This window comes from Danio aesculapii, chromosome 9 (genome assembly GCF_903798145.1).
Source record: "Danio aesculapii chromosome 9, fDanAes4.1, whole genome shotgun sequence".
NCBI classification, from domain to species: domain Eukaryota; kingdom Metazoa; phylum Chordata; class Actinopteri; order Cypriniformes; family Danionidae; genus Danio; species Danio aesculapii.
The window spans coordinates 30,470,522-30,496,374 of record NC_079443.1 but is presented as its reverse complement, the minus strand read 5'-3'; the positions used below and the strand labels follow the sequence as shown (position 1 = coordinate 30,496,374).

Genomic DNA, 25,853 nt, shown 5'->3' with positions numbered 1-25,853 from the left:
TAGATATGTTTGATAGAGTGTCATTGTGTATTTTGGTTCAAATCTTAAACTATTAAAAGATTTATATACATGTGTAAACATAATAGCAGCGCTGCACACATGCTAAACAACTTGTTTGGTTGTTTGCAATCTAATGTGATTATTTGTTATTATTACTACGTTGCTTGCCATGTGTTGATGATGTAAGATTGTATATTTATGTCGATTATAACGAGCGCACGTGAGGGCTATCACTGTGTGCACACATGCATCTGATCAGACAGCCTTCACAGCAGCAGGGGGAGAGGTGTGCCAGTCACTGAATTTAGCATAGGGGTTCTTAACTCACCGCCACATTCTGTATTTATATTATGCACTGTGATTGTCAAAGTCATCGGTGCTCAATGCTCAGGTGTTGTATCAAAATATGACTACGAGGACAAATCTGACTCCGCTTTGTGTGCACGTGCGTGATGGTGTTACACAGCGGCTGCAGTTAAAGTTGAAACTCGAAGCGGTTTATCATAAACCTTTCATCCATTATTTTTCTTGCAATTGACAGCAAGAAGGACATAAAGCGTTGTCTGATTGACAAGCAGCACCTACGTGTGTTCAAAAGAATCTAAAACGCCAAATATGATGAATTTAGGACGCATTTTAGTGATACTAACTGTATTTAGCTTTTCGCTTGTATGGTAGCTCTGAACTGTCAAAACACTTTTCAAAATGCTTTTTTCGGACATTAAACATTTGTACGTTACTATTACACATTTTATTCAAGAACATTTGAGCTGGTTTCAGTTCTTCAGTTCTTTCATTTTCACTTTATTTAAAATATATTTACTTAACTGGCTTGTTAATTAAATCAGATTTGTTATTTAACAAAATAATTTTTGTGCAAAAGTAAAGTTACATGTTAATTTGCTATGCGAAGAAAAATTTTATTTTTATTTTTGGCATGCTAATGTATCTGAAATCATGAATATAGGTCTATATAATCAACTTGCAATTTTGAAATTATAGCTTTTTTGCTTTGAGTAGGCCATTTAGTTCATAAGATCAGTTCAAACTTTTATAAAGTTTTTAAAATAAAAATCAGTGTTCACTGTATAAAATATAACATTTTGACTATTTATATTTATCGGCTTTAGTGTATCGGCTATCGGCTTCCAAATCTTAAGAGTTATCGGTTATCGATATCGGCCCAAAAATCCATATTGGTGCATCCCTATTCAGATATTACCTTTCTTGTGTGTAACAGATCTATTTGTAAAAACTATGCAACGTAAAAAGAAATAATAATAATAATAATAATAATAATAATAATAATACATTAAATTAAAAAGGGGTTTAGAGAAACCAAATCCTTGAATAAACCCTGTCAGCCACTTCGCAAAAAACTGGTGTAACATAATGTGTATTTATAAAGCGCATTTATTGCGTATGGCCATACATCCAAAGCACTTCACAATCATGAGGGCGGTCTCTTACACCACCACTTTTAATGACCACAGTGTAAGGACCTCGGTTTAATGTCTCATTTGGAAGACGGCACCCACTGACAGTATAGCGTCCTCTTCACTATACTGGGGCATTAGGACTCACACCCCCCTGTTGGCCTCACTAATATCACTTCCAACAGCAACCTAGTTTTCCCATGTGGTCTCCCATCCAGGTACTGACTAGGTTCAGCCCTGCTTAGCTTCAGTGAGTAACCGGTCTTGGGCTGCATGGTGATATGGCTGTGGCCATAATGGTGTGTGTCAATGTATATATTCTGAAAAAATGTAAATCTTGCAGGAGCACTCTAAAATAAATAAAAAAAATCTAATTTATGAATAATTTTCCTATGTGTTAAGTTGGAAATTAATGTACTTGTATATTTAGCAGATAACTAACTAATAAGAAATGACTTTAATACTAAAATGACTTACAAGTAAGAATAAAAGAAGCACTTCAAATCACCAGAGAGTAGCAGTATACAGGTATAGCTGCCATGACAAGTCTAAATAAGCATCCTAATAGCATAAGCATCCTACATGTGGTTTGTCAAACCCACTCCCCGGTGTGAAGAACACTCAGAATGAGGGCTGCACAATATATCGTTTGGGCATCGATATCGCAATGTGTGCATTTGCAATAGTTGCAGGATTAGATTATTTATTAAAAATTAAAAGATAAAGACATTGTATAAATTATTTAAAAATAATAAAAATTTAATAATGATGATATGTTATTTTGTGTTTGATAGTACGTGAATACTGTTAGAGTCCTTAGAGTCCAGAAAACCTTAAAGCACTGTTTATTTAACTTTTATCTTTGCTCTGTTGTATTTATTTGCTTGTCATTTATTATAATTAATAGAAACGCACTGCACAGAAAAAGAATTGATCATCCCAATCTATCTAAATCAGAGATGCCCAAAGTAGGGCCTGTGGGATAAAGTTGGCCCATTGTAACCTTGATTTGGCCCACCATCCCATCTGAGTGGAGAAGTGAGTATGATGGAAAGGATTGGAGTGAACGCCTTTAACACAGAGATCGTCATTTTCTAATTTGACCGTACCTTTTTTTGTTTGTTTATTGCCGAGCTACAAAAAAGCAAACTGAAATTAAATGTGTCAATAAAATGTTGCAAATGAATCAGATTTTTAAAATGTAAATACTGCCACTCGACAGACAGAGGACAATGTAGAAGACATTGGCAAGCAAATCAAGGCAAAAACTAGTGTAATTCTGTTCGAAATTAGATTGTTTTGTTTTTACTGTAATACGTTCAGTATATTACTGTATTGGTTAACATAAAGCAGTGTTTTTCTAGTCACTTTTAAACAGTATTAAATAAATTAGGAAACTACACATGTCAACCATATTACCTCGGGCCACTAGTCTCCATCAAGTTTGGTTTTTGGCCCTTTTTAAAAAGCAGTTTGGCACCCCTGATCTAAACGAATGAAATGTTTCCAAAAACGGCTATTCAATTTATCTGTTGAAATTATCTCGCATCGCAATATAATCGCAGAAAAAACAATATCACAATGTCAGATATTTTCAATATCGCACAGCCCTACTCAGAATTGCACAATGTTTTTCCAGAAATAATAAAGTATCACTTTATAAGACAGTATCTGGTGCATATGAAGAGGAAAAGAGTGTCTCCTACATTCCTATTGAACTGCTGAGCTCAACAACAACACTCAAATAACAAGCATCTCACCATAATGGATGAGTGTCGGATGTCCAGAGCGTAGCTGTCCTCTACAGCGGTTGATGATGGTAAATGCAGGAACTTACTAATAGTGTTTCCTTTGACGCCAAGATTATGAAGACCTTCAAGAATCTTAGCCTCGCTTCTGAGAATGTCCAGAATGCTACATAACACCAAGGAATCAACAAATGTGATTAAAACATATAAAACACTATATATTAAGCACAATTCACACAGCTAAATCATTAACTAAGACTTCAGCTCAATAAACTACTAACTAGATGCTTATTAATAGTTAGTAAGGTAGTAGCTGGGTTTGGGTTTGGGTAGGATTAGGAATGTAGAATAAGATCATACTTTATAACTACTAAAACACAGTTAATACCTCATTATAGGCAGGTAACAAAAAGCGTGAATTGTGACTCAAAGTTTTACCCACATTTCTACTATCAACAGTAGACAAAATCAAGTTGGCTAGAAGATCTTATAATGGAATGATACCTGAAAGGGTTATGAATGTCCAGGTCAACATGTATTCCATTAATGTAAAGACTGGCATCTCCAGGATGGACGCCCATCGACTCACTCAGCCTCTGAAAGAAAAAAGCTTTACATCAGCTACACCATCACTTTATAGATCATTCTCTACGAACATGACTTTCTGAAAGCAAGACCATTTGACCATGCTTGAAACTTTTTTAAAAGTGTTCCTCAGAAAAGTTGTTGCAGAACCTTTTGGTTGTCTTCTATTTCCTTCTTCATGTCTTGGTTTACAGCCACTCTTGTCAGTGATCTGTGGGTACAATAAAACATGTACAGTCAGTACTGGCTCCAGGCAACATCCCAGAACAGTCATAAAAACTCATTTTAATCTCAGAAAACCTGTTCCCTCTTAGATGCCATATCGGCTATGCTGACAAACTGTAAACTACAGTAACTCTGACTCAGCAAATCCTGAACGCTGCACATAAAGCTGTCCTGAGTAGCCGTGGAGGAAAGTCACAGTCGCGCATTAAAAACGACCTAGACATAACGCAGACGCATGCATTCTGTGCTGTTACACATGCAAAAATGCATAGTGAAATATCCTACAACATTAATTGTTAGGTAACACTTTTAAATAACAGTCCATTAGCTACTGTATTAACTAACATGTACAAACAATGAACGATGTTCATGTTAACGTACAGTGCATTAAAACATTTTACAAGCACAATTAAGGATTTTAATAACACATTAGTAAATGTTGAACTATGATAAATATATACTGTACAAGATACTTGTAAATGCATAGCTTAACATTAACAAATGGACCATTATTGCTCCAAAGGCTCTTTGATCTTGCTAAATGAAAAATAATGGCATTATCTTTGAATTGTTGGACTCCTTAAGGAACACCACTTTAGAACGCAACAAGTATTTTCAAATATTCGAGTTCTGAAGGAGAGAAGTCTAACAAAGCTAATGATTTCTGCATTGAATTCTCTCAGAGACACCAAGACTGAATTTCAGACTGTTTTTTTTACCTGGCTCTGCTGGGGAAATTTTGGCTGAGCTCTTGCATTAATTTGAGAGAATCAAACTTTGGCACAGTCATGATCCGAGATGCCGCCTGGAAACTGAGGTCTTTTGGAAAGACAGAGAAGGCATTTCAATCTTTTTATAACAGCCAATGATACACTTCTGCATGGTAAGATTCAGTTGAAACCATTATTAAATATGGCTGACATATGATACACTTCTGCATGGTAAGATTCAGTTGAAACCATTATTAAATATGGCTGACATAAACATTAAAGTGACAGTTTACCAAAAAATGAAAATTCTGTCAGCATTTACTAAATGCCACACTATTTGTTGGCCATGCACACTTACACATATTGACTTAATGTTGCTTTAATGTGTGATAATTCCCAATTGCTATTGCTCTCACACACAAAGAAAACAACAGTTTCAACACAAAATCTTCAGCACAAAAGCTACAAATTTTGATTTGTGAATTCATTCAAATTTTACATTCAGATTGCTCGTTCACTAGAGGATAAGATAATCATTGAATAAAAATTGAGCTCCATTATTATAATTAATTACAATATACACTCACCGGCCACTTTATTAGGTACAACTTAATGCATTTAGGCATGTAGACATGGTCAAGACGATCTGCTGCAGTTCAAACAGAGCATCAGAATGGGGAATAAAGGTGATTTAAGTGACTTTGAACGTGGCATGGTTGTTGGCGCCTGACGGGCTGGACTGAGTATTTCAGTAACTACTGATCTACTGGGATGATTTTCTCACACAACCATCTCTAGGGTTTACAGAGAATGGTCCGAAAAAAACACACTCATTCACACTCATACACTACGGACAATTTAGCCTACCCAATTCACCTGCATGTCTTTGGACTGTGGAGGAAACCCACGCAAACGCAGGGAGAACATGCAAACTCCACACAGAAACGCCAACTGACCCAGCCGAGGCTCGAACCAGCGACCTTCTTGCTGTGAGGCGACAGCACTACCTACTGTGCCACTGCGTCACCTCCTATCTATTATATATTATACATCTGTTATATATATATATACATATACATACATACATACATACATACATACATATATTGCTGCTGACCATGTCCATGCCTTTATGAACACAGTGTACCCATCTTCTGATGGCGACTTCAAGCAGGATAACGCACCATGTCATAAAGAGCGATTCATCTCAGACTGATTTCTTGAACATGACAATGAGTTCACTGTACTTAAATGGCCTCCTCAGTCACCAGATCTCAATCCAATAGAGCACCTTTGGAATGTGGTGTAATGGGAGATTGGCATCTTGGATGTACAGCTGAAGAATCTGCAGCAACTGCGTAATGCTCTCATGTCAATATGGACCAAAAGGAATTTTCTGAGGAATATTTCCAGTATCTTGTTGAATCTATGCCACAAAGGATTAAGGCAGTTCTGAAGGCAAAAGGGGGTCCAAACCAGTACTGAGGTGTACCTAAAAAAGTGGCCAGTGTTACGATATAAATGTTATTTCATGTTACATATCCAAAATTGGAACAATGGGTAAAAAAAAATTATGTTTGATGGCTGAAAATACTATAATTTATGTTTCAACAAAATATAATTTTAAAAGTCTAGAGTTTAAAACAAAAGCAACAACAACAAAAATCTGTTGGATTTTACAATTCAGCTCCAAAGTTATTACAAAACTAACCGAGCGTTTCAATGGCCATCATGGAGAGCTCTTTACGTCAAGCAAAATAAATTGCTTCATTTATCGATCAGCACAAAAGTAAAACTGCTGTTATTTAGCCATTTTTGCTACAGAATCTCACTGTGCAAAATTGAACCTGGCTGTGAACATGAGCATCTGTTCAGGAGTCTGAACAGGAGTAGGACAGATCGCTGCAGCAAGCAAAGGGTACAAACTGCAACCTTTCGGTTGCTTCCCAATTCATCAAGTGGACAGTTCTCTCCAGGAACCACGTGGATGGGTTTAATCTCACAGGGTGACGCAGCACCGAGTCCAGAACACCATAAGAGTCATCAATAACAGCAGTTTGCCCACCTTGGAGCTCCCACACTTTAAGAGGAGTCATGTCATTGGTGCTCTCCAGTAGATGCTTTCTCAGCTCTCCAAGTTCCTCCTGAAGCTCCGGGTGAGACTTTCTGGGGGTGAAGGAAATGCAGTGAGTGACTCAGCATTTTACAGAACTACCATTGTTTTTTTTTCATATTTATTAATATTGTTTAATGGATAGCCATGAAGGAATTAAACGTGAAATAATTGCTCACTTCAATTTCCCAAACAGAAATCCTTGGACTTCATCATTTTCATCCTCATTATCAGTGCCGGCTGATTTGGATTCTGTACACAAATTCAGGTCACATCAGTTATAATTTCTTATTTCCAAACTGTTAGTTACTTTTTAAATAATTTTTTGCCTAATAATGTTGGAAACATTGGTGTATTTGAAGAACCTTTCCATTTTTTTTTCAATTAAAATACATTTGTTTTTTTCTTCTTCATGTTAGTTCATGTTAGCAAAACTATGATCAATTAGTAATGACAACATATATCTTTTTGTTAATCATAACTAAGTTTAATCATGTTTCAACTTAATTTTTAAGTTGTACAAACCAGGTTAATATAATTTTAAAGGCACTTTAATGTAATTGAAGTTAAATAACTTATGAGATTATTTTGAAAGTATTTTTTACACTGTACACAGCATGTTAACAAATATTACTAAATGTAAAAATTTATATTAAGATTAATACATATTGTAGAAGTATTGTTCATATTTATCAATATAATAATTATATATCATATCAATATAGTTTATTTTGTTTAAAACTTTTCAAACAATGGCTACCATTATTAAAATGAAACTTATTTTTCTCTTCCTTTACACAATAAACAGTCTAACATTGTACAATACCTTTAACTTTTGTGTCATCAACAGCTTTGTACTCAGTACTTTTAATTGCCAGTTCCACACCATATCCAGAGAGCAGCATCCTTTCATTTTTCGGCTCCTTTGGTGAGAAATCAGTGAGGGTTAAGAAATGTTTCTCTTCAAATAGAACAGAATAAAAAAAATAAAAATTCAAACTACTATGCATAGAATCAAGCTATAGGTTTCTATGCACAGCTAACCTTAATGTAACATAACCTTAACCTTTTCTGGATTGGATGTCATATACTGTATGTGAATAAGTCTATGTAATTACCAAGGCAATCCATGTCAGATCACATAAATCATACTTGATCACTTGCAATTAATGACAAATGACAAAAATCTGATTTGCCCACAGTCTGAACATTGTAAAAACAACATGAACGTAGTACAAATACACTGCTAATACTTACAGACACAAATGTCGTAGCACATAGATGAGTTTGCCCTCCTGTGCTCGCTCTGACAGAAGCTTATGAAAAGTGCTGAACTCCTTAGTGCCAATTTCAGCATAAAGAATAGCTACAGGCACATCTGTCCCATTGACTCCTGGGTACTGGTGATCAGACTTGTATAGATAAGGTCTTGGCCTGGATTAATTAAATAAAAGTACAGCACAACAGAAATGTTATATATTTAAATTACTTATTTTGACACATTGAACAAATTATTTTCTCTAAGAATACAGTATATTTGGTTAGCATTACCTGTCTGCTGCTGTCTTCAAGAGCTTCTTCATATCCTTGGTGCTGCAGGCATTTTGACCATGAACAACCACAAAAGCAGAGCAGCCATCAGGAGGAGGTTCATCGCTTGCTATCTGCAGAATGAAAAGAAAGGGTTAATAGTACTCTCTGTGAGGTAAACCTCACAGTGAAGGGAATTTCAGATGAATAAATAAAGATTAGCTTTATAATTAATTCTCTTTATTCCAGACACTAGGTCCAATAGTACAAAAGTCAAACAAAACAATACAAACCACACAATATATTAAAAAAGACTTTTATGCCAATATTTCATCAAAGGTGACTGATAACGCACCTCAGTAGGCTAAGGGTGTATCAACAACATTAAAATGCCATTCTGAGAATTCTCTAAGTGACAGATACACTTACAGATCAAATTTCTAATCTAAGCAAAACATTTTTGAACTCTTACCTTAGTAAGAATTCACTTGCACTACACCATCTATGTTTTTAAGAAGAATCCTTGTACAATAACCAGTTTTACTGTTGAATGACAAATAAAAATCTGGAAAAATAATAACTCTATGTACACTTGCTTGAAAAATCCATGTCTCTGCTTTTATCTAGAATGATGAAAGACTCACTTGTTGGAGAGCATGTACAGCTGGAGAGTAAGTCCTAAGAGACAGAGAGAGCTTCAACAGGTTGACCTGAAGATCTGTCAAAAACTGGCCAGCCTTCTGAGGATCAGGTTATAATAGGACCGGACAGACTCTAAAGACAGAAAAGTAAACATCAGCACAATTTACAGTTCAAATGCAGAATTAGACATTAAAGCAGATGAAATGTGAGCCATTACCTCCAGATTTGTAAACAGTTAACTCCTTCACAGTATCGACAAAACTGCCAGAATTTCTCATCTCCATCTTCTCTGATGAATTCACTGTATAAAAGGAAGTTTACAAAAAAATAATGTTTTTGTTTGTTTGTGTTTAACACCATGCCGGCTTTAATGGCAAGAAAATGTGTACTGTAGTTAGATTACAAGAAGTTTTTACAATTTGTTTTTGCATTTGAAGTAACAGTGTTAAAAAAACTCAGCAAAATTTACACTGAATAAAATTAATTCTTCACAGAATTCAATCGATCTAAGAGATGTTTCATAGATAAAGTGCTTTTGCAAAGAGAACACATGGTAGGATCTTCTCCTCGTATTAAAAACATGCATGTCATCATGATGCGAGTAATTCTACAGCAGGTATAAATAATCTGGGGCTAATTTTACAAAACTATAGACCAAACTGTAGCGTTTAATTCATTATGCATAGGGGTCAAAGATGAGAGAACTGATTTTAGGGCATTCAGTCATTCATTCATTCATTCATTCATTTCTTTTTGGCTTAGTCCCTTATTAATCAGCAGTTGCCACAGCGGAATGAACCGCCAACTTATCCAGCATATGTTTATGCTGCGAATGCCCCTTCCAGCCGCAACCCATCACTGGGAAACACTTATACACTCTTACATTCACACACATACACTACAGCCAATTTAGTTTATTTCAATTCACCTATACCACATGTCTGTGGAGTGGTGGGAGAAACCAAAGTATCCGGAGGAAACCCACGCAAGCATGGAGAGAACATTCAAACTCCACACAGAAATGCCAACTGACTCAGCCGGGGCTCGAACCAGCGACCGTCTTGCTGTGAGGCGATTGTGCTACCTGATTTTAGTGCATGTCAAATTAAATGTACAAAAGTGATTTTACATGCATAAAGTATATTAAATTCAAAGTTGGTGTCTACTTCAACGTTGCAGATAACTTGTCAAATAAAATATATGAGGCTTAACCGTGGTAAACATATCTTGCATTTTACTCAACAATGTAAACTTTACAGCACATGTGTTAAACTCAGTTCCTGGAGGGCCACAGCTCTGCATAGTTTAGCTTTAAACCTAATTAAACACACCTGATCAAACTAATTGGCTTGTTTTAAACCCACAGGTACGTGTACTAAAGCAGAGTTGGAAATAAACTGTGAATGCTGTGGCCCTTCAGGAACTGAGTTTGACAACCCTGCTTTACAGTCACAAACCCCAAACATTCTGACCTAGTAGCTCATTAGAAACTTTTCATATTAGATATGTTACATATAATAGATGCATTTAAAAAAAGCATAACAGCTTCAAATATTGTGCTTTTAATACTGCTGTGTGTACAACACATTATAAAAGAAAACATCCCAGTAAAACTGAAAAATCCTATTTTGATTACACATAAAAGGCTTGACAGGACCATTGGGGAATAGGTTGTCTGGATTAGGATGTTAAAACGGCAATACATTATTATAGGAGAATGATTATTATTGCAGCCCACCTTGTTTCCAGTAGGAGAGGGTCGCAGCCCATTTGGCCTGAAGACTGGCGACAATTCCTTTAGATGCTGAGTTCACATGCTGGACCCTCAGAAAGACCAGCACAACAAAAACCAGCCTCATGATTGGACGCTGCTGAAAAACCCCAAAAACAAACAAAAAAAACAAGTAACATCAAGATGTTTTGTTATGCTATTCACTGATGAATCATTTGCATGCATTTAAAATGGCTTGAAATGTCAAAAATCTCCCATAAATTATAAATATCATGTTTTTTCTGAATAAATTTGTAAAAATAATTGCAAACTTACAATTCACAATAAGTTAAAAACATTTCAAATTATGACTAGTTACCAAAAATTCTCAATAAAAACTTTTCCATTTAAATTAAAAACAGAGCACTTCAGGAAAATATGCTTAATATTCATTTACTCTGATAATTAAGGCATGATGGTAGTTCTTCAACTATATTAAAAATTAGCTACGTATATGTTTTTGTATAGTCTAAAAGATGTGACATTTTCAAATGAAATACAATCAGCGTAACTGTTTTGGCATTCAGAACAATTTTACCGTTTAAACTTAAGGCCTAGCTTAAATATATATTTTATATAGAGGAAGGCTGTTTTTTTTTTTTTATCTGTCTGGCACATTGTTTTGTATTTCAAGAAATTCGACTGTTTTCAAATCAAGTCAAAAACATCACATTCCCATAAACTCTATAATTTGTGACCACAGCCACCAATACGATATGTTAAAAGGATAGTTCACCCAAAATATTGTGATTTTAAAGATTTACTCATCCTTCATTTGTTCTGAGGTTCTTTCTTATTGTAAAAAAGGAAATGTTTTGAACAACTTTAGAAACCTGAAACCATTGAAGTTTCAAACAATTTTCCAAAACATCTTGTTTTTTTTTTTTCATTTTTATAATAGAAAGTCATTGTGGTTTGGAACCAATTGAGCCACTTTTCGGCTAACAGTGCAACAATAAACATCAACACGTATCCACAGAAAGCGACTTCTATATTCAGCGAAGAGGTTTTCCTCATTGACGCGTCAGGGGAGAAAGACACAGCAGGTAAACGGTCTAATAAAACGCCACGTAGCTATAATGTAACAATTTGTGTCGATTAGTCGCATAGATATTCCACACTTGTGCTTTTAATGACATTAATATCGCTTTCCGTTTCATGGATTTCATGCAGATAAGATAAACAAATCTGGAACTGTCTTACAAATGAAGAAATATAAGATTAGGAAGAAAAGACACGTAGCACACAAAATGTTTAACCCCTTTTAGCGTTCTATCTGGACCAAACACACCATGTTATTCAACGGGAATGCGTCGCTTTTAGATTCTGTGATATTGACAGTGAATATGTTTTAAAACACACCTAAATCATCTGTCTCTGCGCCGCTGACTGTATTACCCGGTTTCACAGGACGCCGCCATTGAGGGGTCCTGCATCTTTAATTCCCTCTTTCACACATGGAAAAGCGATGTTTCCACTTTTTCTGGAAAAGCGACACATTTCAGCTACTGGTAGGACTTAAATTTTACATAAAGTTTAACTAATGAATAGCAGTGAAATCTTATAGAACGTTAATAGTTTTAGAAAATGTACACGGAATGAGGTTTCTCAGGCATGTTTATGGACAACTAGTGTTACTAATGCACTGAAGTAACTGTGCTCCTGCATCCACATGCCCTCAGTTTGCTTTATCTAAAATATTTATTATAATTATTTAGCCCTGCAGAGTTAGCGTACATAATATTTTTGTTAAAACAATTCACAAATTTGGTGTCAATTATTTATAATGTACGGTGTAAACATGTGTTAGACCCAGTGTTTTTCAAACACGTTCCTGGAGGACCACCAGCTCTGCACATTTTACCCTAACCAAACACACCTGATTCAGATCATCATCTCATTAGCAGACTGAAAGACCAGTGATGGGTGTGACATAACTTTTTTTTTGAACAACTTTATTAAAACATTGTCAAGCTAAAGATATTTAATACTGAATTATTATTATCATTATTATTATTATTATTATTAATACACAAATGAACTAAAACATATATTTCATATAAAAATACTCTTGAAGGGTTAGTTCACCCAAAAATGAAAATTGTCATAACTGTTAAACACAAAAAAAAGATAACCTGAATCCATTGACTTTAATGTTGGGTTTTCCTACTATAGAAGTCAGTGGTTACAGGATTTTAGCTTTCTTTTTTGTTTCTCATAAAGGCTTGCAAACTATGCAAGTTAAATTTTTGGGTGAACTATCGGGATACTATGGGACACTAAACATACATTACACAGACATAATATGTAGTTGTGGTATACTCTCAATATACACCCTGTATATCGGTTCCCATACCACAGAGAGACCCCCGCCCCACCGCCATCCCTAACTGCCCAAGAAATGTCATAAAACACTTTGCAGATGTGCCAAATACGATGGATTTATGTTTTCAAAAACATATATTCTGCGTCCCAATTTTGCATACTATCCATCGTGAATGTATTTGAAATTAGAATTCAGCGTGTCCCAGATCATAGCATGTTGAAAGAGTATTTTAAAGTTTACCCAGAAGGTCTACTACTTCCAGAAGAGAATTGAAGTCAAATCAGTGTTTACTCTAACAACTAATATTGCCCCACATACATTTTGTGTTGGATTAAAATGACAATCGCCAGTAAAGAGTGTTAACAAACCACAAACACAGCAGATGGGGAGACTTATGTAAGATGTTAAAATGATAGTTAATTAATATTGATCTTTCCGTGTTTATATTTCACCTGGAACAACAATGTGAACTGTGAAGACACGCTCTCTCCTTTCCATATGCCCGAAGGGGACAAAAACCACAACAACAACAAAAACATAGACTGTCATAGCATTTATTTGCTGCTGCTCTCTGGTGATTGAAGTGCTTCTTATATCCTCGCTTGTAAATGTCACTTGGATAAATGTGTCTGGTAAACAAATAAAGGTAAATGCTATAAACGTGTGTTTAGTCATTAAATCCTGAATGCAGAATTATGCAAACACCTGAGAAGATTTCACTGATCCTGTAATAGCAGACTAACATGCTGCATCTCCAATACAGTAAGAAATTAAATAGAGAAAGCAATGTGGCTGATGTGACAAGATCACAGACAGGGCACATAAATAAGCGACAGAACGGTTCGTTAACGATAAAGTAGTACTGTATGTCTCAAAGCCTCATGCACTTTGATTTCCACACTCAAGTATGTACACATTACCTCCAAAAAAAGGTGAATGCTATGTACAGTAAGGACATAATAAACTGTAAAAATGCTCAATTTGTGTTGAGACAACTTGAAGGAATTGAAGTTAACTTATTAGTTTTACAATTTTAAGTGGATTGACATAAAACAACCAAGTTACCTCCCTTTAAAAACTCAAGAATTGTGTTGTTTCAGCTCACTTTTCAAATACGTAGTTTAACAAACATTAAACGTTGTGTTTTTTGAGTGTAAAAGTGCTTGAGATGTAGCAGTCATCTTTTCTCAGGCAAAGATATGAGGTCCTCCCCATCCACCGAGACACACCAGGACTTCTTGTTTTTTTTCCAAGAACATGCAATTACACGTTTTAGCTTCCAGCAAACAGAGAAATGACAAAACCTTCATGCTTGGTGATGAATGGAATGCATAAATAATAACAGGAGATGTTTATAAGCCACAGCAACTCGGCTGGGTTTTCAGCATATGTAGCGACTCGCATATTCTACAGAGCGCGGTTAGCTGACCATTTGGACGGACAGCTTGTGATTTCTTTCAGAGCCATTCATTGAAGAGAAACAACGGACTCAAAGAAATGACTGCGTTCACAAAGCAGACTTCGCCATCACTGCAGCTATGTATGAAACCATGTTATTTTCTATGGTCTGCAGTATAGGAGTCTGGTGAAATATATCAGGGCGAAGGTTATTAATTTGCTTCTCAAAATTTGAAAGCTCAATTTGCAGGGGAAATCTTAGCAACTGCCACCTGTGTTTGTCCTTCAGAATTGACATCTTTTCTGGCTTCTCCTTTAGGCGGACGAAGAAAGGAGAGCGTCCACTTCATGATTAGATTTCACTGGCCCTGTGAAGAGCAATAACAGGTGTTTTTGGTTTTTCATCTCACAAACAAATAGGTTGACATCTACAGATATGTTGGCTTGGGGTGGCAAACAAAAACAATAGCCTACTTTTGGGCACTGAAGTTCATTTGCTGATCTTGGATTTAATCTTTTCTGCGAGCGTGCGAAGTGTGATCATTTCTAGCAGCTGGAAATCTTCCACACTGAACACTTCTTCTCTTCTGTGTCGTCCAGCAGGCTAGGATCTAGTGAAGTATTAGAATATAGTTAAAAATGTAAAAACATCTCACAGGCTTGGCTTTAAGAGTCAGTACTGTGCGGTGTTGTATAATGACAACTTCTACACTGTGAATCTTTATAAACATATCCCCAAGAGGAAGTAAGTTATATGCATGGCAGACCATTTTTAATGCAAATCAAAGCAAGGCTTACTGCCAGACTGTCGCTCTGGCTTTAAAATACATGTTTTCCCTCTGAATACGCTTCTTATATTTTATCACAATATATTCAAGTTAACCAGTTCTCAGTTTCTTGCCAATTTAGTTTCTCATCTGTACATTTTTTATTTGGCTTTCAGAACGTCTTTTGCCTGGATTTTGCAAGCAAACACGCTACATTTACTCTTGATTGTTTAGAGCCATGAGCAGCACAAGCTGTAAATGTGCGTACGCAGTAAAAGATTCAGATGTATGAAACACTGCGTACGCGGAATCCCAAGCATATTCTCTTTGTACATCCGAATTAACGTGAAACATGAGCGCACGTGCACGAGCGCAAAACCCCTCCCTGCCTCCTCCCCCTAATAAATATGGTAATGACTCTACTTTAGCAAAACCAAACAAAAAAGCAATGGCAAAAGCAAGCAGAAACTTCACAGAATTGTGAATTGGAGGTGCTCCTCTAAGAAAAACTGAGGTAGACCTGAGAAAAACTGTTATTTGCAAGTTATTCCTCGGAATTAATAAACAAAAGAAAAAAATGGAGTGGGAGGAGTTTTGCTGATGCGGTTAATGCAGTGGGGTCTGAACATTGCACTGGCAGTGAATGAAAACTTGCACTTGGGGCCCCTGCGAGGGGGTGTGAAAAAATGCAGATTTTGTAGAGGTCTATTTAGGCCAAGTGCAAACCCGTTTGATTAACAGAGACAACAGAAATAAAGAGAGCGGTAAACAGTAGCGTGAGTGGCAAAGCTCGTAAAGCGCATGGCAACATATTTTGACACGATTGATCATGAACCCGGCTCGAATCCAGCGTCCTGATGAATTCTTCTTTTTTCCCTCACTACATATGAGATTTTGCCTACTCTTCATCACGAGGAAGACAAGTAGGAATCATAAATAAGTGTGTGTATTATGGAAGACTCAGATTCTTAGAACTGAATGGATTGGAGAGGTGTTATATCCAATCAAATGCATTATAAGTTTGTAAAAGTTATACATTTAAAAATACCCTTAAATATAAATTTTAGTACTGCTTCAGTGAACATGAACAAGTATATAAACTATTAATACAAGATATTAAACTATTAATTTTCACTAGTTGTCTAGTATATATTTTTTCAAAGTGTGCTTTGAATGCTTTAAAAATAAGTTAACTCTTGTAGACCTCGAATTGTATTGTATATCATTTATTTAAAAAATGTGGGCAATACATTATAGATTAATTTTATTTAAAAATGACATTAATCTGTTTTTTTATTCAACTATAGGGGTGCGGCCAGGTAGGGGGCTCTACAAGACATTGTGCCCAGGGGCCTCTGAATTCTTAATCCGGGCATGTCTGTGGGAGGACACAGATGTATTAGAGGAACACTTGTTAGGGCGGTTTATAGCAGCACCCCTCTGTTCTTTTCAAGGCAGTGCCACTGGCATTTCAACAGTGGACCGCTCTACAACTGACCGAGTGCCTGCCACGTTGACATGCGGATGATCCCGTCCCATACAGCTGCCATTGCACGGCTCAAAGATACCTTGTAGTGTGCAATTTAACACAACTGCCTCTAGGACTCGCCATTGGAAATAAACAAACACACACAAGAAATGCACGGATGCCAACATGAAGTTGGCGTGGACCAACGCACATTCTCACGTTAATTTCATCGTTAGTAAATCCAAAGTGAGCATGAAATCTGGCGTACGCAAAGTTTGTGTGCACGCAGCGTTGATACATGAGGCCCTAGGTGTGTCTAATTGGGGTTGGAACTAAAATATGCAGGACACTGACCCTCCAGGACCAAGTTTGGACACCCCTGGCTTATTCAATTCACCTATACAGCATGTCTTTGGACTGTGGGGGAAACCTGAGTACCCGGAGGAAACCCCACACCAACACAGGGAGAACATGCAAACTCCACACAGAATTGCAACTGGCCCAGCCGAGGCTTGAACCAGCGACCTTCTTGATTGTGAGGCAACAGTGCAAACCACTGAGCCACCGTGCCAACCCTAATATGATACAATGTACAGAAAATAATGATCACATAAAAAATTATCTCATATATAAGCGGATTTAAATACTTTATTCAATTATATATAAAATTAAACCAAAATATACTCAACTAATGTATGTTTATTAGCAGTTATATCAAGTTATGGTTTTAAGTTAGTCTAGTTATGATTTAGAGCCAAATACACAAGTTGAAAATTATATTATCTCTATATCATATATCTCTATATACAACATTGCTTGTAACCTTACATTAAAAATAGAATATTATAGTAATTTAATTTAATATATGGAATAATGCATATTAAAAACTCAATGAATTACAAAAAAAACCCTTTAAAATATTGATATATAAAAATATACATAAAAAAACGTTAAATGATATATAAACATAACACATAATATTAAATAACAAATGTTTAAAATATTAAATATATTAGCTACATTTTAGCTAAAAAAAGCAGAAATGATGCAACCACAGCTCTTTCAAAAGGACTATTAAATTCTGGGGATCACACTGATGTTTTGGAGAATGATGGGACATGTCACTGCAGCTTCAGGCTGTGACCATTTTGTGCTTGTCTGTCAACAAAGACTGCGCTGAGAAAGCAGAGCAATATGACAGTCCTGTGGCTCCATGTGACCTGTAACCCCTGCAGCGAAGGATGCTGAGTGGATTCCGGTGAATTAATGCCAGGCTTCATCTCTCCCCTCACAGGTCAGGACGGGCCATGCAAACCGCTTAATACTGGCGCAACAAAATGAGCAGCCCCATCTGAGAGACCAACTGGTCAGACCTTACAGTTCAGACTATTTATCATCCAGATCAGCCCACCGTACTGTAGGCCATTAGGTTATAAATGATTGCATAACTCCTATGGAAATGATGTTTTTAGGTGTCTCACCCTGCCGTTGCTGACCACAGCTCTTTGTCCTGCTTGGAGCTTTAACACTTCCCTACAGTACTTCTGCTGGCTGTGCAGGAAATCCACCTCCATCGTGTGAACTTCTTCTCAAAGGCATCGTGGTCCATACCCTATAAGACAAAAAGACACACACTTAATAAAAATTAATAGGCAGTTTATACAATGAAAGAACAAACAAACAAACAACAGTATGAGTGACTGACAGAAAGAATATGAACTAACAGACAACTGACAGAAGGGACAGACAACAGATTAGTGTTGATTGTTGAATCAATATACAATGTCACTGTCAATCATCAATGGCTGACAGACATGAATCTTGCAGCCAACATCGTGATCCCACCAGCAACAAACCACACACAAAAACCTGCGCTGTTTACACCAGATTTTTAGGTCAGCTATCCTATCTCAAGATGTAAACAGAATGTGAAATGTTCTTGTCCACTTTATGGATTGGATGCACATCAAGAGGTTGTAGAAAATGCATTTGATAGGACTCTGCAGCTCTGCACAGTTTAGCTTAAATCCACAAACACACCTGATCAAACTAATCGAGTCCTTCAGGCTTGTGTGAATGTGTTGAAGCAGGGTTGGAAATAAACTCTGCAGGGCTGCACCCCTCCAAGATCAGAGTTTGACACCCCTGTATTAAAGTGTAGATGTGCATGTTGTTGAATGCATTCAAACAGCCGCTAAACACCACCTTCTCTCCATCTGCTCAAACTCAATCTAAAACAGAACATGATGGGCTGTTAAAGCACCCTGCCAAGATGAATTTAAACCTTGTCTTTGATAGGGCAAAAATGTATTAAGCAGATTGTTCTGTTCCAGTCCCAATATTAATTTGCAAAATAAATACATATTTGACTACAATATGATTTTTGAAAAGAGGCAACAGCTGCTTGATTCTCTTCAACCTGCAAATTTAACGCCATGCACGGTAAACCTGGTTTTTCTTCATGAGAAACAGTTTTGTGAGTGTTTTAAAGTCATTAATATGCGGATAATAATTTTATTCTATTCAATGCAACATACATGGATCCGAGTTCAGCCTCCAAAATTTGGATGATTTTATACGTGTTCCTGATATTTCCAATGATTATAAATACAATTATATTAGATGTTCTAAAATATTTGCTTAATGAATTTGTTAAAGATGTTAAAATATGTATACACATGTATTTACAGTCACCATGCCCAAAAGCCCCGATATCATCAACCATTGCAATGTTTCAAGTTAGAGTCAACATCAGATAGAACAACAGAGTTGCAGAAAAACAAACAAACAAACAAACAAACAAACAAACAAACAAAAACAAAAGACAGAAGAACTAATGAAGATCTGAAGAACTAACGAATGACCAACAAATCTACTGAACAACATGCACTGAATGACAAACAAAAATATAAACAAAAGTGTATGAATGATACTATATAGAATAACCAACAAAAAACAAACAAAAAAAAAAAAAAACACAACAACAGACAGACCAAATGAGAATGAAAAGAATACACAACAGATCGTTTGACAAAGAGATAACATGGACAAGGTAAATGAAAGAAAGAACAAATGAACAAACAACAAACATAATGAGGAGATGATAAGAGAACAAATGACAGATATAAAAAAGAAGAAGCAAAACAAATGAATGATAGAAAAGAAACAAATTAATGACAAACAGACAATCTAACAGACAGGGAAAAACAAACAGTCAAGACAAACAAACAACAGATTGAATGTAGGAACTACAAACAGAATGACCAATTAATGAGCAAATGACAGACAAACTGATTTAGATGGCAGACAGAAACGAAACAATAGATAGACTGAATAAAGTAACAACTGACAGAAAAAAAACAAAGGACAGACTGGACAAAGAGACAACAGACAGAAAACAAAACAATGGATAGACTGAACAAAGAGACAACATACAGAAAACAAAACAATGGATAGATTAAACAAAGAGACAACAGACTGAAAACAAAGTGGATAGACTGAACAAAGAGACAACAGACTGAAAACAAAGTGGATAGACTGAACAAAGAGACAACAGACAGAAAACAAAACAATGGATAGACTAAACAAAGAGACAACAGACTGAAAACAAAGTGGATAGACTGAACGCAAAGACAACAGACAGAAAACAAAACAATGGATAGACTAAACAAAGAGACAACAGACTGAAAACAAAGTGGATAGATTGAACAAAGAGACAACAGACTGAAAACAAAGTGGATAGACTGAACAAAGACAACAGACAGAAAACAAAACAATGGATAGACTGAACAAAGAGACAACAGACAGAAAACAAAACAATGGATAGACTGAACAAACAGACAACAGACAGAAAACAAAACAATGGATAGACTGAACAAAGAGACAAAAGACAGAAAACAAAACAATGGATAGACTGAACAAAGAGACAACAGACAGAAAACAAAACAATTGATAGACTGAACAAAGAGACAACAGACAGAAAACAAAACAATTGATAGACTGAACAAATAAACCACAGACAGAAAACAAAACAATGGATAGACTGAACAAAGAGACAACAGACAGAAAACAAAGTGGATAGACTGAACACAAAGACAACAGACAGAAAACACAACAATGGATAGACTGAACAAAGAGACAACAGACAGAAAACAAAACAATGGATAGACTGAACAAAGAGACAACAGACAGAAAACAAAACAATGGATAGACTGAACAAAGAGACAACAGACAGAAAACAAAACAATGGATAGACTGAACAAAGAGACAACAGACAGAAAACAAAACAATTGATAGACTGAACAAAGAGACAACAGACAGAAAACAAAACAATGGATAGACTGAACAAAGAGACAACAGACAGAAAACAAAACAATGGATAGACTGAACAAAGAAACGACAGACAGAAAACAAAACAATGGATAGACTGAACAAAGAGACGACACACAGAAAACAAACAATGGATAGACTGAACAAAGAGACAACAGACAGAAAACAAAATAATGGATAGACTGAACAAAGAGACAACAGACAGAAAACAAAACTATGGACAGACTGAACAAAGAAACAACAGACAGAAAACAAAGTGGATAGACTGAACAAAGAGACAACAGACAGAAAACAAAACAATTGATAGACTGAACAAAGAGACGACACACAGAAAACAAAACAATGGATAGACTGAACAAAGAGACAACAGACAGAAAACAAAACAATGGATAGACTGAACAAAGAGACAACAGACAGAAAACAAAACAATGGATAGACTGAACAAAGAAACGACAGACAGAAAACAAAACAATGGATAGACTGAACAAAGAGACGACACACAGAAAACAAAACAATGGATAGACTGAACAAAGAGACAACAGACAGAAAAAAAACAAAGGACAGACTGAACAAAGAGACAACAGACAGAAAACAAAACAATGGATAGACTGAACAAAGAAACAACAGACAGAAAACAAACAATGGATAGACTGAACAAAGAGACAACAGACAGAAAACAAAACAATGGATAGACTGAACAAAGAGACGACACACAGAAAACAAAACAATGGATAGACTGAACAAGAGACAACAGACAGAAAACAAAATAATGGATAGACTGAACAAAGAGACAACAGACAGAAAACAAAACAATGGACAGACTGAACAAAGAAACAACAGACAGAAAACAAAGTGGATAGACTGAACAAAGAGACAACAGACAGAAAACAAAACAATTGATAGACTGAACAAAGAGACGACACACAGAAAACAAAACAATGGATAGACTGAACAAAGAGACAACAGACAGAAAACAAAACAATGGATAGACTGAACAAAGAGACACAGACAGAAAACAAAACAATGGATAGACTGAACAAAGAAACGACAGACAGAAAACAAAACAATGGATAGACTGAACAAAGAGACAACAGACAGAAAACAAAACAATGGATAGACTGAACAAAGAGACGACACACAGAAAACAAAACAATGGATAGACTGAACAAAGAGACAACAGACAGAAACAAAATAATGGATAGACTGAACAAAGAGACAACAGACAGAAAACAAAACTATGGACAGACTGAACAAAGAAACAACAGACAGAAAACAAGTGGATAGACTGAACAAAGAGACAACAGACAGAAAACAAAACAATTGATAGACTGAACAAAGAGACGACACACAGAAAACAAAACAATGGATAGACTGAACAAAGAGACAATAGACAGAAAACAAAACAATTGATAGACTGAACAAAGAAACGACAGACAGAAAACAAAACAATGGATAGACTGAACAAAGAGACAACAGACAGAAAACAAAACAATGGATAGACTGAATAAAGAGACAACAAACAGAAAACAAAACAATGGATAGACTGAATAAACAGACAGCAGACAGAACAAAACAACAACTGAACAGACAGATGTAATGAATACACGAGCTATTGTCAAACAGAATAAACACCACACGGACTTAATTCAAGGAATACATTTTTTTGAATATTCATTTTCCTGACTGACATTGTGAACTTCATTATATAAAGGGGCAGAATCTTATGCACACTTGTGTCAAGACTGTACGTTTAGTACAAGTAAAAGTAAGCTAAGCATAGTTAAAATGTAGATAGAAGAAATCGATTGGCTCATTAGTTAGTTTTCTGATTACACTGCAACAAGAAAATAGTCAATCAATGAGTTATTGACAACAAAAGGGGGACATTTGTGCAAGTGCACTCATTAGAGCTTTCTGAGAGGAATATTAAATTGGCCAGACCTATGAAAAATGTGTCGCCACCGGAGAGCGTGTAGCACTAATCAATCATTAAACGTTTTCATTTATCAGACTTGTAATTAAAAATGGCTTCAGTGTCGATACCAAATCTCGGGTGTATGAGCTGCGCAGAGTCAGATTATTAGTGCTTCCAACATTTGGCCCACATGAAAAGAAATGCTAATATCAGCACAACACCTCTCCCTGCCATCCAATAATAGAGCCATTAAAGGTCTCGAGCACAAACTCTCAGGAAACCAGAAACCTCTCTCCCCACACATTTTCAACTAATAAAACTAGGAATGCTGGGCTGGACGGAACACTTTCTTTTATCTTATATGTTACGATGGAAATAAATAGAGGGAGCAGGATGGAGAAAGAGAGACAATAAATAAAAAGAAGACAGAAGGATCCAACAGAAAGCTCTACATGTGCCTGACAGATCAATTCTATTTTCTGAGGGTTGCAATACCCTGTCAATAAGACCGTAGATTAGGACTGTGGCTATACGAGGTACAGGGCAACCATTCCCACAAATGCAGTTGTCTGTAAGTCAGAGAAATTGCATGTGGCTGAGTGGTTTCCACTGGAGAACATCACAGAAAAGGAGAGAGACCCTGCTTGTGTCATTTTATCAAGGCGATGACAGGAGGAATCTATAAAAGTTGTATTTGATATCTTGGGAAGACACAAGCCTTCTAGACGGTAACAGCTAGACTGGACAGCACACAAGCTATTATCTGCCAAGAAAACACTTTATATAAAAGAAATAAGCTTGAAGAAGCACAATATAATGGTTTTAGCAATATGTGATGTTGAAGCTTTATATAAAGGTAATCTTTTCCATTTCAGCCTTAATAATTACTTTAATAATACAGTTAATGATGCACCATGTATTGTGTCACATTGATTATTCTAATTATTCATTACAGACAAATATAATATATACGTTGTTGATACTAGTTATTATTTGTTTATGCTCTATTGCCTTATTTATATTCCCTTAAGATTGTACTGTCAAAGCCTTACCTGTATGCTATTCATTGTAACGCTGTGTTGTCTAAATGTATAGTATTTGAACAGCATACTACAGTATATATGTAATAGCATACTATATAGCACTTTTTGTTTCTGAAGTTTTACTTTATTGTCTGTACAGAGGTTCTGGGAAATATTCATATTTGACGCTGGCATACAACATACAATTACTATATACATACACTTACATGCCTCTAATATACATAAAACACATACTGTATTGCCCAAACCTCACCTCCACTTCGCTAAAAATGAAATAAATTACCAAAATGTACCTATATCATGATAAAGGCTTCCGCAATTCATCAATTATTTATGCAATTAATAAGTATTTTACTGGGATAAAATATATTAAAATGGTATAGTACATTAAAACTTAAAGTAACCACATATTGTAGATGTAAAAAATTGCTTTAAAAAAAGGAAGTATAAAATATGTATAAAAACATGAATAAGTCATGTTTAATGGTCTATTTTTGAAGTCATTAATCTTATTTTATTTCCATAATAGTTTTGCAACCATTAACAGCTGACAACATTTTGCTATGGAAGTCAATGGCTGTTTTGTTTACCAAACATTCTTCAGTATATCTTTGTTTGTGTTCAGCAAAAGAAACTCAGCTTTGTAACAAGTGAAGTATGAGTAAATAATGACAGATTTTTTAATTTTGGGTGAATTATCCTTTTATAGACTGATTAATTAACCACTTGTAATGAAGGGTTTCTGCAATTCATCAAGTCAAATTTAAGACTTTTTAAGACCATTAAGAATGAAATTTCAGACTTATGCAGGGTTAAGATTTTTTTCTAACGGCCTAGTATTATCATGAGAAATCATGTAATTGTCTTAAGTTTTTTTCCTGATAAGGGAATTTAATTTGTAGAATTTGCAGTAAAAATGTCTAACAGCTGTTGAGAATTGCATCTCTTTGCAATAAAAAAATTTAATTAAATATAAAATAAGGTTTTATTGGTGATCGGATGGTTGGTGGCCCAACTGAGTATAGCTTTGTTTGGACAAAGCTAAATTAAGACCTGTTTAAAACTATTTAAGACCTAAAACAATTTAAAATATTTTAAGACCCAGCGGGCACCCTGTAATATTGCAATATAGTCTCCAGTCAACACAAAATGTAAACTGACAGGAGAAAAAGAAGACATGTTGTCTGCCAACTGAACAAGTGACCAATTAAAATGGAAAAAATGACAGACAAGAGCGCAAAAGAGCAGGTGTGTTGAGATAAATCCAAGTCCAAATTCTCCATACATAATTCCACATTACCCAGACACAGTATTTCACAGTCCACTGACCTGTTTAAGTAAGTGCTTAATCTTGGTGCCTTGTTTGAGGAGTTCAACATTTTCTTCTTTGAGGAGTTTTAGAGTGAAGTCGAGCGTGTTCTTGCTGCTTTGAGTGAGAAGAGAAGCCCAGACGGCTCTGTACAGAACGCTGTTCTCCTCAGTGGGCTTTCTATTGGGGTTATTGATCACCCCGACACGACAGCTGGAACTGCTGGATTTCTGCAAACAAATAAATGGATCAGAGACTTTACCGAAAAAGGATATCATAACAAAACTGTTTCATTAACCATATCAAGTTGTAAACTATCTGGGTTAAAAGATAGCTGGCTTTTTTATATGGTTCCCTCAAAAAATTTAATTGGCTGTCAATTTATTCATCCTGAAGTCAGGATGTAGGTATCTTTCTTTCTTTATTAAGACATTAAAGAGGATTTAAAGCTGAAATGATGGTCATTGGTGACCAAAATAAAAGTAACATTCATAGCTGCTGATGACATATTGAGGCCTTATAAATTGAGATGACATGA

The 25,853-nt window shown here is 35.8% G+C and overlaps 2 protein-coding genes across 2 annotated transcripts in view; both read right to left on the bottom strand.

Moving 5' to 3' along the window:
• Positions 1–12,178, bottom strand: part of LOC130235040 (UDP-glucose:glycoprotein glucosyltransferase 2-like) — a 54,229-nt gene extending 42,051 nt beyond the window's left edge. Inside the window, 16 exon segments of the mRNA XM_056465410.1 lie at positions 3,197–3,350; positions 3,689–3,780; positions 3,920–3,980; positions 4,714–4,813; positions 6,770–6,870; positions 6,997–7,069; positions 7,644–7,740; positions 8,062–8,251; positions 8,369–8,481; positions 8,992–9,089; positions 9,092–9,121; positions 9,207–9,249; positions 9,251–9,290; positions 10,728–10,749; positions 10,752–10,857; positions 12,123–12,178. Of these exon segments, the coding sequence (XP_056321385.1) occupies positions 3,197–3,350; positions 3,689–3,780; positions 3,920–3,980; positions 4,714–4,813; positions 6,770–6,870; positions 6,997–7,069; positions 7,644–7,740; positions 8,062–8,251; positions 8,369–8,481; positions 8,992–9,089; positions 9,092–9,121; positions 9,207–9,249; positions 9,251–9,290; positions 10,728–10,749; positions 10,752–10,848 (1,311 nt within the window). The 5' untranslated portion in view covers positions 10,849–10,857; positions 12,123–12,178.
• A 2,796-nt stretch (positions 12,179–14,974) lies between these two features.
• Positions 14,975–25,853, bottom strand: part of LOC130234662 (UDP-glucose:glycoprotein glucosyltransferase 2-like) — a 29,077-nt gene continuing 18,198 nt past the window's right edge. The window contains 4 exon segments of the mRNA XM_056464903.1: positions 14,975–15,088; positions 18,201–18,298; positions 18,301–18,331; positions 25,336–25,545. Coding sequence (XP_056320878.1) covers positions 14,975–15,088; positions 18,201–18,298; positions 18,301–18,331; positions 25,336–25,545 — 453 coding nt within the window.